This window comes from Urocitellus parryii, chromosome 1, assembly GCF_045843805.1.
Source record: "Urocitellus parryii isolate mUroPar1 chromosome 1, mUroPar1.hap1, whole genome shotgun sequence".
Lineage (NCBI taxonomy): Eukaryota > Metazoa > Chordata > Mammalia > Rodentia > Sciuridae > Urocitellus > Urocitellus parryii.
The window spans coordinates 127,942,910-127,959,874 of record NC_135531.1 but is presented as its reverse complement, the minus strand read 5'-3'; the positions used below and the strand labels follow the sequence as shown (position 1 = coordinate 127,959,874).

Genomic DNA, 16,965 nt, shown 5'->3' with positions numbered 1-16,965 from the left:
TCTATGGCAACTGCTCATATTTAAGTTAAATAATTTACCTTTGAGAAACAGCTCTTTCCCTTTTCTTCAGGCAGAGAGAGAAACACTGTCCCCTGTTTATAGAGCTCTACCTCCAATAAAGTGCCATTTAATGAGAAAGATGATAAGCAAGGGTTAAGCAGTTGGGACTTAACTGATAAACTACTTTTCCTTAGAAGGAAAATAATCAATACTAGAGTTAAAATAAAGCATTCTTTAGAACTGAAGAGTAGCAGCACCACAGTTTTACTGACATGAACAAAGAGTGGCTTTATTTGTTCCTCTGAGCCTTTGTTTCCTCATCTGAAAATGGGTTATAATATCTATTTCATAGGGTTGCTATGAGGATTAAATGTAATGAAGGTACATTCATTACCTGGTCTATGGTAACTGCTCAAAAAAAAATAGCTATTACATACGTGATATAGCTGCAATGTCAGTGCCATCCAACAACAAGACATCATCTATGGATGGCAGTGAGCAGCCTGCCTTCTAACTGAAGGAGCTTGTGTGCAAATGTCCCTAGAGCAGGATACAGTGTCTTAACGTCTGTGCTGATTCTTACATTCTAGCTACCTTCCCCAGGCTAACTAATTTTAATTAAAATAAAGGAAATGGTAACTTGGGATACAATAAATCAGTCAGAAGAGTCTGCATTGTGTGCCCATTTATCATGACCCAAGATCTCCTCCTGGTCAACGGCTACCTCCTACAATCTCTCAAGCCATCTTCAAAGCAGCTGGGGCCAAAGCTAGCTTTCTTAAGATACCTGTTTGTTCATCTCCCTCAGGTAACTACCTCTGCCATTTCACAACCTCTCATTTTGGAGTCTGCTTATACACTGAGGACAGACCATATTTTGTTCTGCAGTGGAAGTTCCCAGGCAAAATGATGGAAGAATATGCACTACCCCAGTAATGTTAGTGGAATAACAGTCACTATTGCTGCTATGACCTTTGACAGGAAGAAAAACCAATATTATTTTGAACATATGACTATGCCTGGCATCTCTACTGGTTAATCTATTTTGAAAAAATAATCACATAGGAACTAATACCAGACTGCATACCTAAAAAATCCTAGGGAAAATGGCAGGGCACTTCTCTCAAATATTCTATGCTCTAAGAATTTTTTTTTGCAGGGCGGCTGGGGTCGGGGGTACTGGGGATTAAACTCAGGGGCACTTAACCATAGAGCCATATCCCCAACCCTTTTTATTTTATTTTTTTAAAATTTTGAGACAGGGTCTTGCTAAGTTGCTTAGGGCCTCACTAAGTTGCTGAGGCTGGCTTTGAACTTATAATCCCCCTGCCTCAGGCTCCCAAGCCTTTTAGATTACAGGCATGCACCACCATGCCCAGTTTTTGGCTGAGAATTATTAACTGGGGGAGGACAAGAAGAAGTGGCAGGCCACTGAATCAAAGGGAAAGCAGAATAACTCTGGTGTCAGAAACAATAATGGTAGTAACCACACAGTATTCAGAACTGTTCTATAAGTGATTGTAAGTGGGATGTCAAAGATTACTAATGAAATCCATTCAGAAACACATAATTTATGACAACTACCTCCACAATTAAAATATCCTCACCCAAACCCCCCCAAAAAGGAAACTCTTCTCTATTGAAATAAGATTTCATACATAGATAAATATATTTAAACTTTCTTTTAACTATAAGTAAATTCAAACAGACTGTTATAAAACAGAATACTTTACACAGCTGTCTGTATAGATCATAGAAAACAAAAAAACAAGATGTTGAGTGAGTGGGTGCTGGTGGTAAAAACTGCAGGGTCGAAATTTGCTAAACAATGAAATGGGGGCTACTATGGCTTAATGAACATGGCCCACCCTGATTACTAATGGTCTGTCAACCTTTGAACTCTAGAAATTCAAGATTTTCTCCTCCTTCCTCTGCCTGCTTTGGTCCGTGTCCGGCTAGCTGGTCGGACAGTAAGTTGCTTTTTGAAGTCCACTAAGCAATCTGTGGCTTCTGAAATGGAAACAAAAGACTTGATAGGAGATTCATTTAATCCAAGCTGTGTGAGGGAACTCTGCATCTCTCTGCTGCAGCCTGCCTCTTCCTCACCTGGTGAGGGCAACCTAGAAGGAAGGGGAAATTTTAAGTTCAATATACACCTACTGGACCCCAAATATGTGCTATGCACTATATGAGGGGCTTTTACATATAATAGTAGTACACATAATCTTTGTAACAATCCAACTAGTTAAGTACTATCATTGTACAGATAAGGAACTAGGTGAATCACATAACCTAAAAGCATTGAAAGAATGAGGATTCAGACTCAAATTCCCAAGCTGCTTGAAATCTAGGTCCAAAGGATCAGGGTTGGATGGGGATAGAGAAGTCAGGTGAGTAGGACCATAGCTTCTGCTCTATTTGTTTTAATACCATAAGTGAAAGAAGCTATTCATGCCATTCTTAGCTCAGATGTATAGTTATTATAGACTTGAGAGAGAGAGACAAAGACAGAGACAGAGGCATCATACTACTTCCACAGTGATTTATATTTTCAACAGTTTGACTATCACACTCACACAAAATCCAGGACCAGGCCTATACTTTTCAGAACTGCTGACAGCTACATTTCTGTGTATACCTCAACTCACCTGAAGGTTCCTATTTCTGAAGACTTGGTTTTTATCTCTGCATCTGTGATAGGAAAGAAAAAGTAATAATGTTGGTAATCATAACACTTGTCACTGATCTGGTATTTCCTGTATTCTAGGCGCTGTTTTTCATCAGGCCTATTCAAGTAGCTCAGACCCCCAATCCTCAGACCATCGGAATGTGAGCATTAGTATCCAACAGGCTCAGCGGCAGAATTATCAAGGTGAACACTTTTCAATGAACCACCTCTGAATAAATCTACTTCAAATCTGGACTTGAGCAATAAGGAGTTGCCAAGGGAAATCTGCCACCTGCAGAGATTCACAACCTGGTGATCTAGAGGCAGCAGGACGTAGAGCTTGGAAAGGCTGCCTTTTTTATAGTCATCAGAAGGCACAACAGATTAGCTTGGTGGGAGTGAACTATTAGAACTACATGGTAACAAATTTTACCAAGCTTAAGCAAAAGTTCCTCTTTCATCTACATCTGATGAATTTGAACAATAGTGACTAATAGCAACAACAGTAATAATAGCAGCTAACATTTATTAAGAGCCTTATTTATGCCAGAGAATACAATCTATAAAGTTGGTATTACTAACATTCTGCAATGCTCTTGACCAATACATTCTAATCTCCCTAAAAAAAAAAGAAAGAGAAAGAGAAGGAGTTACTTCCTCCAATCCCCCAGAAGCATAAGTTGGGAGGCTAAGCTAAAGGTAATATATGAATGATGAACAAAACATCAAGAGGAAGCAGTAATGTCTGCATGTCTAGTTTTCCACACTAGTTTCTTTAGAAAGCTTACTCCGGTATTGTGTCATTCCCCTATGACTTGAACATGTTTCCCAGGCCTGCTATCAGGCCTTTTTAAAGCCTGAAATGAATCACATGAATAAGATGAGTTATCTCCTAATCTTCTTAGGGAGAGATAACCTAGACTGAGTCTCAAAGGTCAGCTGATCAGGCCAAAAATGTACTCACATAACTCCCAACATATAGTTAGGAGTTGACAGTGGCCCTGGAAGGCTTTAGACAGAAACTCAGAAAACTAATCCTAGGATTCTCACCTTCAGTCTTATGCTCAGAATGTTCCAAGAGACTGAGGAGTCGCCCTTCATTGTGGCCTTTTTCCTGTGACAGAGAGAAACAGATGAAAGGTTTACTTCGTGGAAGAGTCTAAAATATATGTGCCTTAGCCCAGATCACACCTATTTTCCAGAAAATAAGAGGTGTGGCAAACAGCTGTAGGGAAGTCTTTTTCTTTCTAATAAATGAGGGAAGACAAGAAAAAAAAGTAAACTCTAATACACAGAATACATCTCTATGTCAAGAATATAATCCAAGAACGGATACTATTAGCAAGCCAAATCAGTCCACTAAAATCACATCAAAGAACACCTGCCTCAGACCTATGATAGATTTGGGGAGATTTAAAATAGAAAATAAGTTTCAAGGTAGCTTCTACAGGTAGCAATACCAAAAGAATAAAATGGCTCTTTGGTGTAAGTAAGCTCTCACCTATGAACCATAATTTCAAACCACCACATCAAAAAATTACCCATTCATAGAAAGATCCCCTTCTTCCTGCATGACAGAGAATGGCTTCCTCATTGTGAGTTCAAAGCCAGCCTCAGCAAAAGCAAGGTGCTAAGCAACTCAGTGAGACCCTGTTGCTAAACAAAATACAAAATAGGACTAGGGAATGTGCTCAGTGGTTGAGTCCCCCTGAGCTGAATCCCTAGTATACCCCCCCCAAAAATGTTTAGAATTATTGTCCCAATAGTTTCATTTCAGGAAATCTATTCTAAAGAAATAATTGGTACAAAGTTGGTACAAAGACTAATATATTTAAATGCTTTATAATACAAAAGAATTATGAAAATAACTAAATGTCCAATGGTTAGGTGACCATGTGTGATACAAACATTAACAGTAATTGTTAAAAGTAGTTTAAAAATAAACCCAGAAAGATGTTTATACTACACACTGATTTTTTTTTAAGAGAAAGAGAGAGAGAATTTTTTTCATATTTATTTATTTTTTTTAGTTTTCGGCGGACACATCTTTGTTTGTATGTGGTGCTGAGGATTGAACCTGGGCCGCATGCATGCCAGGCGAGCGCGATACCGCTTGAGCCACACCCCCAGCCCCTACACATTGTTTTTATAAGTCCTAAAAAATTTATACTATTATATACTATAGGATTATAAACACATATAATCCTATATGGAAGAGTCTAAAATATATGTGCCTTAGTCCAGATAACACCTATTTTTTATATATAGCATGCATGTGTGTGTGTGTATATGTGTGTGTGTGTGTGTGTGTGTATATATATATATATATAAAATATTATGTATGATGTGTATATAAAGAGTGTATATGTACATGTAGTATATATATCTTGTGTGTGTATAAAGAATGGAAGAAAATAAGCCAAAATATTTTTAAAAGTTGCTATCTTTGAGTAGCAAATTATGGGTGATGACTTCTCCTGGTTTTTCATAATTCTATTGAACTTTCATTGTTTTCTATAATGAACATGTATTACTTTGGTTTTGGTTTTGTTGTTGTTGATGGTGGTGGTGCCAGGAATTGAATCTAGGGTTTTGTGCAAGCTAGGCAAACACTCTATCATTGAGCAACATCCCTAGTCCAAATTACCTTTTAAATTAAAAAGTAATTTAAAAAAAGCAAAAATTCTATTTCAAGATAATAGGAAGGAAGGGGAGAGGTAACAGGAAGCCCAGAAAAGAACTATTATGGCCTCTTAAAATTAAGTAGGGTTAGGAAGACTTTCCCAAAACACTCCCCACATACCTTTGGATTCCTCAGCCACTTCCCTTTCACAGTTGAACATGCTCTACCACTTCCTTCAAGTCCATTTCCTTGGTTACTCCTTGCAAGCTGGAGACAGGAATCTACATGATATTGATACTCTCCAAATGGGACCAGGGATTTACAAAGATAACACTTTTCAACCCTAGCCAATCAGAAGAGAGAGAAAAAGCAGTTTTAAGATTTGCATTTGCCTCTGGGCTCCTGGATATGTCTCAAATTGTGTTTTTACATCTTGAAGTTATTCTGCTGAGGAGATACGTCAACCAATGAAGATTTGCTCAGCGGGATTACCAATAAAACTAACCCCATGCCAATCAAAAGGACTGAGTGATTAGCATTTTCCCTGGCTGTTTCTATGTATCCTGCTGTTGCAGCAGTGGGATGGTAATGAAATCAGCTCTTCTAACTATCTCAAACAATGCTGATTGCTCCTCCGACATAAAATATTCTGTCAAACTCTTCTGAAATTAAGTGTAATCATTTTTTTTTTCAAAGAGAAATTAAAATTTTGACAGAAAAGGGAGTACCAAGAGCATTAAATCAAGATAACATTTTTACCAGGTGGATGAACTCAATCTGATTAGTAAATCTAGTCTGTCTATATGCTAACTTCCTTAATCTACAACCTGTAACATCAACTAGGAAGTTACTAAAACATGTGGGCTTGCCGGGGGCTTTTGCATAATTTCATATACATGGTTATTTTTGTCTTTTTAAAACAACATAGTTTGAAAAGAGAGAAGAAAGTATGCCTTTGAAGTAATGTTTATTGGATATCATTAAAACCGGAATTATTTGGGGCCAAAGAAAAAAAATCAATACATTAAATACTTTCTCTGTCGTCAATACCTGTGGAAGGCCCTTGAAACATATTTCTCAATTAATTCTTCAGCACTATTAGAAAAGAACATTCTTCTCAAGGTCTTATATCTCATAATTACCAGAACGTACATAAGTCTAACTTCATAAGAGCATTTTAGCTTAAGAAGCTGAAGAAAACTTTCTGGCACATGCTTAAATTTCTCTCTCTAGTCATTACTATTCAGTAACTACAGTAAAATATTAGTTCTATGGAAGAATTTCTCCAGAAGTCTTTAAACAAGTACTTAATTATCTGGAAGAATGCAAACAAATCTCTGCCTTCTAAGAAAAGCTAGACCAGTGTCCCTTTCAAGATTTATCAATTAATGCATTGATATATAAACACTGAAATTAATAAACTGAATTTATAAATTGATAACTAAGCATTTATTTGTCAATTATCCACTATATATGAGAGATAGCAGCACTGCGAAAGGAGTTGAAGTTTTAGAGACAGATGGGCTTTGCCATTTCTGGCCACATGATCCTAACCAATTAATTACATATATTTTCTGTTCATTTCTTTATTTAAAAAAGAACAACTATACCTTTTTCCACTATTATATAGTTACAAAATAAATAAAGCATCTAGAACAATGACTGGCACATAATATTTGGTGCCCAATAAACAGTTAATATTATTGCTGTTGCAGTCACATTTTATTGGATGTTAGGGACATAAATATAAATGAAAGCAAATATCTGCCTTCAACTCACACTAGCTGGGGACACAGAAATGTTTTTTTCAAAACTTCAATACAATCCTAAAGGAATATTACTAAAATAGAATTCTGAAGGATGAAATGATAAACTCTGCTCAAATGAATTAGGGAACACAGCTCTGAAATTTGGAGTCTAAAATTTTTATTTTTTAAATATTAAAGTTTCTAGGAAACTATCACCAAAGAAGACAATCTATAGAAAGGGAGAAAATAAGCTATACATGTAAAAAGGAGTTATTTAAAATAAGAATACATAAGGAACTCAAAAACCTCAATATTAAAGAGTTGCATAACTTGATTAAAAATGGGGAATAAACCTATATAGACATTTCTCAAACAAAAACACACAAATAGCCAACAAGTAGATGAGAATATGCTCAACATCACTAATCATCAGGGAACTACAAATCAAAACCACAATGCAGTAGCACCTCACTCCAATAGCCATGGCAATTATCAAAAAAAGACAAATAAAAAAATAACAAGTACTGGCAAGATTGTGGAAAAAAAGGAATCCTTGCTCACTGCTGGTGGGAATGTAAATTAATAAAGCTATTATGGAAAACAGCATGGAGGTTCCCCAAAAAATTAAAAAATAGAAATACTATATGATCCATATATATGTACACTATATACACTCCTGGGTATATATCCAAAGCCAGTGAAATCAGTATGTCAGAAAGACATCTGTATGCCCACCTTTGTGGAAATGGAAACAACCTAAGCATCCCTCAGTGGATGAATGGATGAAGAAAATGAAAAACTAGTCAGCTATTAAAAAAAGATTGAAACCATGTCCTTTGTGACACCGTGGATGGAACTAGAGACCATCATAAGTGAAATAAGACAGGCACAGAAAGACAAGTAGTACATGATCTCACTCATATGTGGAATATAAAAACACTGATCTCATAGATGTTGAGAGCAGAAGAATGATTTCCAGAGACTGGGACAGGAGGCAGGGATGGGATGAGGTTGATCAGTGTCAAACTAAGTTATAGTTAGTTACAGGAACAGGAAATTCTGGTGTGCTTTTGCACAGGAGGGTGACTATGGATAAAATACTGCTTTTAGTTCAATGTTTTCACTGTAAAAGAATGGTGACTGTTGGAGAAAATAGGTATGTTTGATTTGACTTACACGTTACACAGTACATACATGTATCAAAACACATGGGACAGTATAAATATGTATAATTTTTATGTGTTATTACTTAAAAAATTTTTTTTAGTTGCAGATCGACAGAATACCTCTATTTATTTTTATGTGGTACTGAGAATCAAACCCAGTGCCTTACACATGCTAGGTGAACACTCTACCACTGAGCCACAACCCCAGCCCCTATGTATTAGTTTTTAAAAATAAAGAAAAAAGAATGCATCTTTAGAATTTCCTAAGCAAGCTATGCAGTGAGAAATAGTCTATTCACAATGGGCAGTCTTTCCCCTTTTTTCCTTCCCTTTGCCTCCAAGGCTCTCAGAATCATGAGTGCAGGGAAATGAAAGACTCATTGTGTTCTCAGAAGAACCCTGCACTTGTGGCCTAAAGGTGGGAACCCAAGATTCAGTTTAACCATTGAGGAGCCATGTGACCTTGACAAAGCACTCTTCTCTCAGACACTGCTTTTTTAATCCTAAAACTTGAAGATAAAATGTTCATTCTATGGATTAGAAAAATACACTCAAATAATTTGTAAGTCACCATACAAAGTGAGTTTTTATGATTATTTATCTAAATCACTCTAATAAAGTTCAACTCTCAAGGAAAAAAAAATAAAGAAAAAAAAAGAACCTGAAAAGCTCATTTTCTGCCTAGTGACTCACTGGTAATGTAGTGTTGATAACCTCTTTGTTTTCAGGAGGCAGCACCTATATACCTGATCCATTCCTTAGAATGAACTTTTTTTAGTCAAACTGCAACCCACAACCCAAGGAAGTCTATATTACCCAACCTTTTGCAACTCAACTTGTGTACTATTACGCAGCAAAATGTTCAATGCTTTCCCAAACCACCAAATACCAATTTACAAATTAAAAGAAAACAGAAACCTAAGAGCAATGTGGAAGTGGAGTGGGTGGCAGGATCATTTTTAGTGTACTGAAAGGGGATGCAGGTATGACTTATATTGACATAACATAGAAATAAGAAAAAGTCCAAGCATCCAAGCAATGAAGTGATTGGCAAGCCAAAGAAATACAGAGAAAGGAACTGGTCTCTTTATTTGGTCCAAGCAACGGCATGTTAAATAAGAGCTCTGTGAATGCAGCACACCTACTTACTTGTCAATGTCTAGGGAAGCCTGTGCAGTTGTCCTGCTGTCACTCTTGTTCTTGGCCTCTCTTTGTCTCCGAGTCAACACTTTCACACAAGAAAAGGAAAAAAAAATGTTAGCTAGCATAGACTCTAAGTATAAAAAATAAAATATAAAGGAAGAAGCAAAGTTTAATAACCTAGTCTGGGGGAAGAAGTGCAATATTTGGGAAGCCTCAATCTTTCTAGTACTGAGAATAACACCCATAACATGTACCAAAACCACCAGCCACAAGACATTCCCCTAACTATTTGCTAAACCCATGAGGACCTGAGATCTAGTTCACTCCAAGAAAGGTTTTTGTGTATTACACCACCTTGAAGCAATCAAGGGAAGGATCTACACTTTCCAAGCCACAATTCCCAACCACTCTTCAATGAGGTATACTATGAAATACAGTAATGACAGCTACAGCTGAGTACCTACTATAATCTCCAATCTTTACAAAATGTTTCATTTATAAACATGGAAACTGCTCCTTAGAACAGTTAATACAACCAGTCCTTTCCAGTGTACCTGGACCACATCCCACTTCCAATGAGTATAGATGGTTTTAGCTCAGATGATGTACAAATATTTTGTCTATAAAACCATAGACCCTTAAGGAACCTTGGAAATTATTTAATTGTTTTGCAGGGCTGGGGCTGTAACTCAGTGGCAGAGCACTTGCCTCGCATGTGTAAGGCACTGAGTTCGATCCTCAGCACCACATAAAAATAAACAAATAAAATAAAGGCATTCTGTTCATCTACAACTACAAAAATTTGAAAAAAAATTAATTAAAAAAAAGTGTTTTGCAGTTTAATTCTTTGCCACAACAAGAAAAACAATGATCAGTTCACTCAAACCCTGCCTTCCTTTCTTTTAACATGTGAAATCCCTATAACGAAGAATTTATAAAGGTTACTAGTTCATGAAATAACTTATATTGTGAATTATTTATCTCGTTCATGGGTCAAACTTCTTCTGTGGGTCCAGATGGTAAATATTTTAGGTTCAACAGGCCATGTGGTCTCTATCACAACTATTCAACTCTGCATTGTAGCAGGAAGCATGAACAAATGGGTGGAGCTGTGTCAATCAAATTTTATTTACTATAACTGGTATTTGGCTGGATTTGGCCCACAGCTGGCCATAGTTTGCCTACCCTTTGAGTCCAACTTACTACTCACTTTCTATAAACACCCCTCATAAGTAATCACATGGTCTAGTCGTGACTGTAAGGGAATGTACTTCTTCCTAGGGAAACTCATTCTACTGCTACATAGCAATCTGATGGAAACTACATTTACTGGGGAATATGAATAAATTTATTCACCTTTTCCATAAGTCAGCATTATAATGCAACCTAACAAGTCGTATTATAATCTTGGATTTACTTGCTTATCTTCCCCATTAAAATGTAGCCTCTTTTAAAGGAGAGCCTACATCCATTCACTAGGCCAATCCCTATTAAGACCTAGATTTCAGACTTTTTTTTTTTAATATTTATTTTTTAGTTTTCGGTGGACACAACATCTTTATTTTTATGTGGGGCTGAGGATCGAACCCAGCGCCCCACACATGCCAGGCAAGTGCGCTACCGCTTGAGCCACATCCCCAGCCCCGAGTCCAGACTCTTTTGAGTGCCTCCATTAGTGCTAATTTTTAGTATGACCCTCCAGATTGCAGCCCTTTTTATTTTGAGACAGGGTCTCACTGAGTTGCTGAGGCTGGCCTCGAACTTGCAATCCTTCTGCCTCAGCCTCCCCAGCCACTGGAATTACAGGTGTGAGCCACCACACCTGGCTGTCTTCATCCCTTTTTAAAGGTATAGAAACAAAGTGAGATGGTTGACTTTGTCAAACTTTCACAACTGGTAAACAATCAGTAAAACCAGACCTGACTCCTTCATCAAAGCTTTTAACTTCCTACTTATATTCTTCTAGACAGATTGCAATTTGTCAGTTTTTCACTACATGTATGACATTCTCAAACTGTCTCCAACACTCAACAGCCTGACCAATAAAAAGAAGAATAGAACCATGAGCTATTCTATATGGATTCATATTATACTAATATAGTCAAGACTCTTAACTGTTAGGCTTTACTGACAATCCTGGTATACTGAACTTAAAGGCAATTAAAATCCACCCCCTACCCTCCCAAATAATCTTCAAATTAAATGTTATCAACATAGTTCTCTTAATTCTATATCTAATGAAGTTGCTGAGTATTTTTATCCCCTTAAACACAGTACTGTATGTTTGTCCCTATTCTTTTCAACTGAATAGTCTGCTATGTTGAGATCATCTGCAGTTTTGACTGTCATTTGATGTCATATTCTCTTTTCCAGCTTTGTGTCATTTGCATATACAATAAGCATGATTTCTATATCTTTATCCATCACTAGGGAAAAAGAATACATCCAAGGACTGTGGCACGTTATCAGATAAGCCTGTCTTTTTCCCAATCCAACTTTCTTTTAAATGATAAATCAAGAAAATGTTTATTGCGAATCATCAATGTGCAAGTAATTTGGGAAGATACAGAAAATTTGAGGCAGAGTCCTTACTTTTAAGGAACTTGTAGCTTACTAAAGGAGACAGCACATGCACTCAAATAATTATAACACAGGTGTAAAGAGGTATGCATAGTAAAACAACATCACACACATAAGCAACTTCATGAAAGATTCATCAGATGCCTTGCTAAATCAGTTCTCAAAGGTTGACACCTCAGACAGGCATGGTGGCACATGACTATAGTCCCAGAGACTCAGGAGGCTGAGGCAGGAGAATCACAAGTTTGGAGCCAGCCTCAAGAAACCTAGTGGGCCTTAAGCAACTTAGTGAGACCCTGCTTTAAAAAAAAAAAAAGGCGGGGTTTGGCAGGGAAGCTTGGGGATGCAGCTAGCACCCCCTCCCCATAAAAAAGGTTGGCGCATCAACAATCAACAATTACTGAACATTTTTTTAAAAAAAATATTTATTTTTTAGGTGTAGATGGGACACAACACAATGCCTTTATTTTTATGTGGTGCTGAGAATTGAACCCGGGTCCCTCCCGTGCTAGGCGAGTGCTCTACCGCTGAGCCACAATCCCAGCCCACTGAACCTTTTTTTTCCTCCTACTCTTTCTATTTGTCCCCTCATCTTGACTACCATGTATTTTTCTAAGAACAAACAAAAAAAAGAAACTTGGAAATCTCTCCACAAATAGGCCTGGAAAAAGAATTAACTGCTTACAGCACTTTATATATACCTCTATTAACTGAGCACATTTTTGTTCTAATTCATTTATATTGTCCTTCTCTCAGGATGGGGTTGTGGCTCAGAGGTAGAGTGCTCATCTACCATGTGTGAGGCACCGGGTTCGATCCTCAGCACCACATAAAAATAAAATCAAGATATTATGTCCACCTATAACTAAAAAATAAATATTAAAAAAATAATGTCCTTCTCTCTTCTATACCATGCAGTTTCTGAATACAGAGACTCTGAGGACTTTTGTTGTGTTGTTAATAAATCTGATCAGTATCCTCAGCAGAGTCTAATACAGATTAGATGCTAATAAATATTTGCTCAATTACATTGTATCAACAGATTCTAGGGAAGAAAGAGCTCACTTTTACAAGGATCTATTCTGTGCTAGGGATTTCATAAACATAACTTTTAATCTTTACAACAATAATATATAATGATATATGCAAGGCATATATTATATATGATATATGCCTTGCATATATCATTATCTCTTTTATAGATAATGAAATAACAAATAATCTGATCAGGGTCAGAAAACTAGAAACAAAACAAAAAATGGCACAAGGAATGCAAAACAATTCTAATTAGTAGGAAGCATATATTCTTCTACAAGACGAGGCTGCATCTCCTGGGAAAGAAGAGGATAAAAGATAAGAGGAGAAAAAGTGATAAATAGTAGAAAAGAATTTGAGGGAAGACACTTGGCAGATGGCTGGGAACTATATGGCAATTCTATTATTCAATATTAGGATCAGAGTAGACTTGACCAGACCTTACAGGTACAGTTCTCCTTTGGGAACTCTGGCCCCTTCAAAGGAGCCTCTTGAAGGGAGATGACAGAGCCAATATTTTAAAGGGGTATGAACACAACCACAGGACAAGTTAGAAGAGGGTGGGTATCACCGAAAGCTGAGAGAGCTGCCTATAAATAAATACATAGCCATTAACAGCTGTTTCTATTACTGGACAGGAAATGCCCTAAGGAATTGCATTTAGGACTGTAGCTTGGCACGGTTAAGATGCAAAGAAGCAGGGGCTGGGGTTGTGGCTCAGTGGTAGAGCACTTGCCTAGCATGTGTGAGGCACTGGGTTCAATTCTCAGCACCACATACAAATATATGAATAAAATAAAAGTCCATCAATGCCTAAAAAAAAAAAAATTTTAAAAAAAAGATGCAAAGAAGCAGTACTGTCTACTGGCTTTGGAGTTCAAAAGGTGTCCAAATTGGGCCTCTACTAGTTGTGGGGTCTTAGGCAAGTTCCATAACCTCTTCATGTCAAGTTTCCTTGCTTTGAAAAATGAAATTTTAATAGCATAAACTCTCATGTGTTTTGTAAGGATCATACCAAATACTCCAAGTTGTAAGAGTATCTGGACCACAGAAACCCCTAAGCAAACATTGCTTGTTATTATCTGTTTATAGAATTTTCCGTATTCTTCAAGATTTATATTTTAGCCTTACCCAGAAACTTAAGCCAATGCTTAAAACCAACATCCACCAGCTGTCTAGCATTTAAGTCTTAGTCTTAAGCGGTTTTCATACTAATTTATACAAACAAAATAGACAAATACACAGCTCAAGCATTATGGAATGATTATCAATACTATGTAAACATCAGCACATTTGTTCCCAAAATTCAAAGAAGATAAGCCATCAAAAATAAAAACATATGGCCTAGTACTATAAATAGTGAAGGAAATGGCTCCTATGAGGAGAATAGAAATTGTATATACAGAGAGAAAGAAATATCTATCTATCTGGCAGAATGACAGTGATTAAAGTCTCCTCAGTTTTTCTCCCTTAACCTCAAAACCACGGGAAGCCATAAAGCTGTGTATATTCTTGCTAAGCCCACCCTTCCTAGGGAAGAAAAGAAGTTCCCGGGATCAGACAAAGGGAAGAGAGGTGGGGACTGGATTAAGAAAGAGAGTAGAATGAATCAGATATAACTTTCCTATGTTCATATATAAATACACAACCAGTGAAACTCCATATCATGTACAACCATAAGAATGAGACCTAACTTATTTCCATGTATGTATAATATGTCAAAATATACTCTACTTCATATATATTTAAAAAGAAACGGGCTGGGGATGTGGCTCAAGCGGTAGCTCGCTCACCTGGCATGCGTGCGGCCCGGGTTCGATCCTCAGCACCACATACCAACAAAGATGTTGTGTCCGCTGAGAACTAAAAATTAAATATTAAAAAAAAAAGAAAAAGAAAAAAAAACAAAAGACCACCTTCCTCTGCCTAGCACAGAGGCTGTAGGACAGAAGGGGCACCATGGTGCTTTCCTCAAGGCTACCTGCCTCTCTACAACACAGGCGCTAAGAGACTAGTCCCAATAGGAAAGAATTAATTATCAACCACTTTGAGACTAGTGGCTACTTAAGTTTAAATATTAATTAGAATTAAGTATAATTTAGAATTGAACTCCTTAGTCCCATGAGCTACATTTCAAATGCTCAATAGCCACATGTGGCTACCATATTTGACACCTCAAGATATAGAGAATTTCTAGCACTGCAGAAAGTCCTAGTAGATAGTGCTTCTCCTTTAAGAGATATCCAGCACTAATTTGGTCTGCTTTAAATCTGTTTACCTAGGGCACTATAAGAAATCTAAGGGCTGGGGTTGTAGCTCAGTGGTGGAGCACATGTCTAGCATATGTGAGGTACTGGGTTTGATCCTCAGCAGTACATAAAAATAAATAAAATAAAATAAAGGTATTGTGTCCATCTATAACTAAAAATAATAAAAATCAATTCAAAGAAATCCAAGCTTTCTGTGGCATGCCTTCATCATCTGAATTCTCAGGCCTTGAATGGTTTCAGATGTTATCTGAAAGAATAGTTTAATTCTTCCTTTCAAATCTGATTGACTTTAGCCAGTTACAGTGGCGAACACCTGTGATCTCAGTGGCTCAGGAGATTGAGGCAGGAGGATCAAGAGTTCAAAGCCAGCCTCAGCAAAAGCAAGGAGCTAAGTAACTCAGTGAGATCCTGTCTCTAAATAAAATACAAAAAAGGGCTGGGGATGTGGCTCATTGGTTGAGTGTCCCTGAGTTCAATCCCCAGTATCCCCTGCTCCTCCCCCAAAATCTGAGTGACTTACATTTCATTTCTTTCCTAATTGTCCTGGCTAGAATCTCCAGTGCCATGAAGAACACAAGTGGCAAGAGAGGACATTTTTGTCTTGTTCCTGATCTTAGGGAAAGCTTTTAGTCTTTCACAATTAAGTATGGTGTTAGCTGTGGGTTTTTCATAGATGCCCTCTATAAAGTTAAGAAGTTCTTGTCTGTTTCTAGTTTGTTGAGTAGTTTTTATCATGAAAATGTGTTGAATTTTGCCAAATACCTTTTCTGCATCTATTTAGATGATGACATGTTTGTCCTTTGTCCTACCTTAACTAATATTAAACCAATCCCTATGACATTTTTTTGATGACAAAAAGGACTTGTGAGAATTTTCACATCATTCTACCACCAAAACTATTAACTTGACCATGCAGGTGGGTCTACCCAGGCCCAGGGTAGGCAGGTCCATCCTGCCACCAGCAGACCCCTGTCGGAGTGCAGGCCCAGCCCAGATCTGCCTACACTGACCTGTGCTGGACCCAAGCCCAGGGAAGGTCTGAGTGCCCCCCTCACACACACAAGCCCAGGCCTAACCCACTTCCATCTTGGGACACTGCAGATATCGCTATAGCCTTCCCCATGCAGTAGCCTCTACCTTTCAACAACAGACAGGGCCTAGAAGCAGCTGTATTTTGGAGCAGGCATCCCAAAGACAGTTTTAAGCACCCTTTCAGTCCCATCTCTGAAAGGCATTTCATCCACTGCTATCTCGAGATACCTCCACTATTGCTGCCACCCCCTTTAATTGTAGTAGCATACCACGAGGGATACCTGCAGGGTCTGGAAGCCCAACATCAAGGTGAGGTACAGATAATCTGCATGGATGCTACAAGATTATAGGGTAGAAACTATAATATCTCAGATCCACGCTGCAAGAAAGGGAGACACATAGATAACATGAAAAAACAAAGGAAAAAGTGCCCCAAACAAACTAGGATACTACAATAACAAAACCCATGGACAGCAAAGTTGATGAAATGTCAGAGAAGGAGTTCAGAATGTTCATAATTAAAATGATCTGTGAATTAAAGAATGACTTAAATGAGCAAATACAGGCAAAAATTGATCACTCCAACAAAGAGATAAGAGAGCCTATAGGTAGCAACAGATTACTTCAAGAAAGAGATAGACTGAAAAAAAAATAATCAGAAATCCTTGAAATGAAGGAAACAATAAATCAAAAAACCCAA

At 37.5% G+C, this 16,965-nt stretch overlaps 1 protein-coding gene across 3 annotated transcripts in view; it reads right to left on the bottom strand.

Moving 5' to 3' along the window:
- Window positions 1–283: 283 nt before the first annotated feature.
- The window catches only part of Uimc1 (ubiquitin interaction motif containing 1), a 122,875-nt gene continuing 106,193 nt past the window's right edge, over window positions 284–16,965 (bottom strand). For all 3 annotated transcript variants that reach the window (XM_077797080.1, XM_077797086.1, XM_077797083.1), the window contains 5 exons: window positions 9,355–9,433; window positions 5,472–5,634; window positions 3,719–3,782; window positions 2,649–2,691; window positions 284–2,120 (listed from right to left, as the gene is read on the bottom strand). In XM_077797080.1, the coding sequence (XP_077653206.1) occupies window positions 1,910–2,120; window positions 2,649–2,691; window positions 3,719–3,782; window positions 5,472–5,634; window positions 9,355–9,433 (560 nt within the window). In that variant the 3' untranslated portion in view covers window positions 284–1,909. The remainder of the gene's footprint in view (window positions 2,121–2,648; window positions 2,692–3,718; window positions 3,783–5,471; window positions 5,635–9,354; window positions 9,434–16,965) is intronic.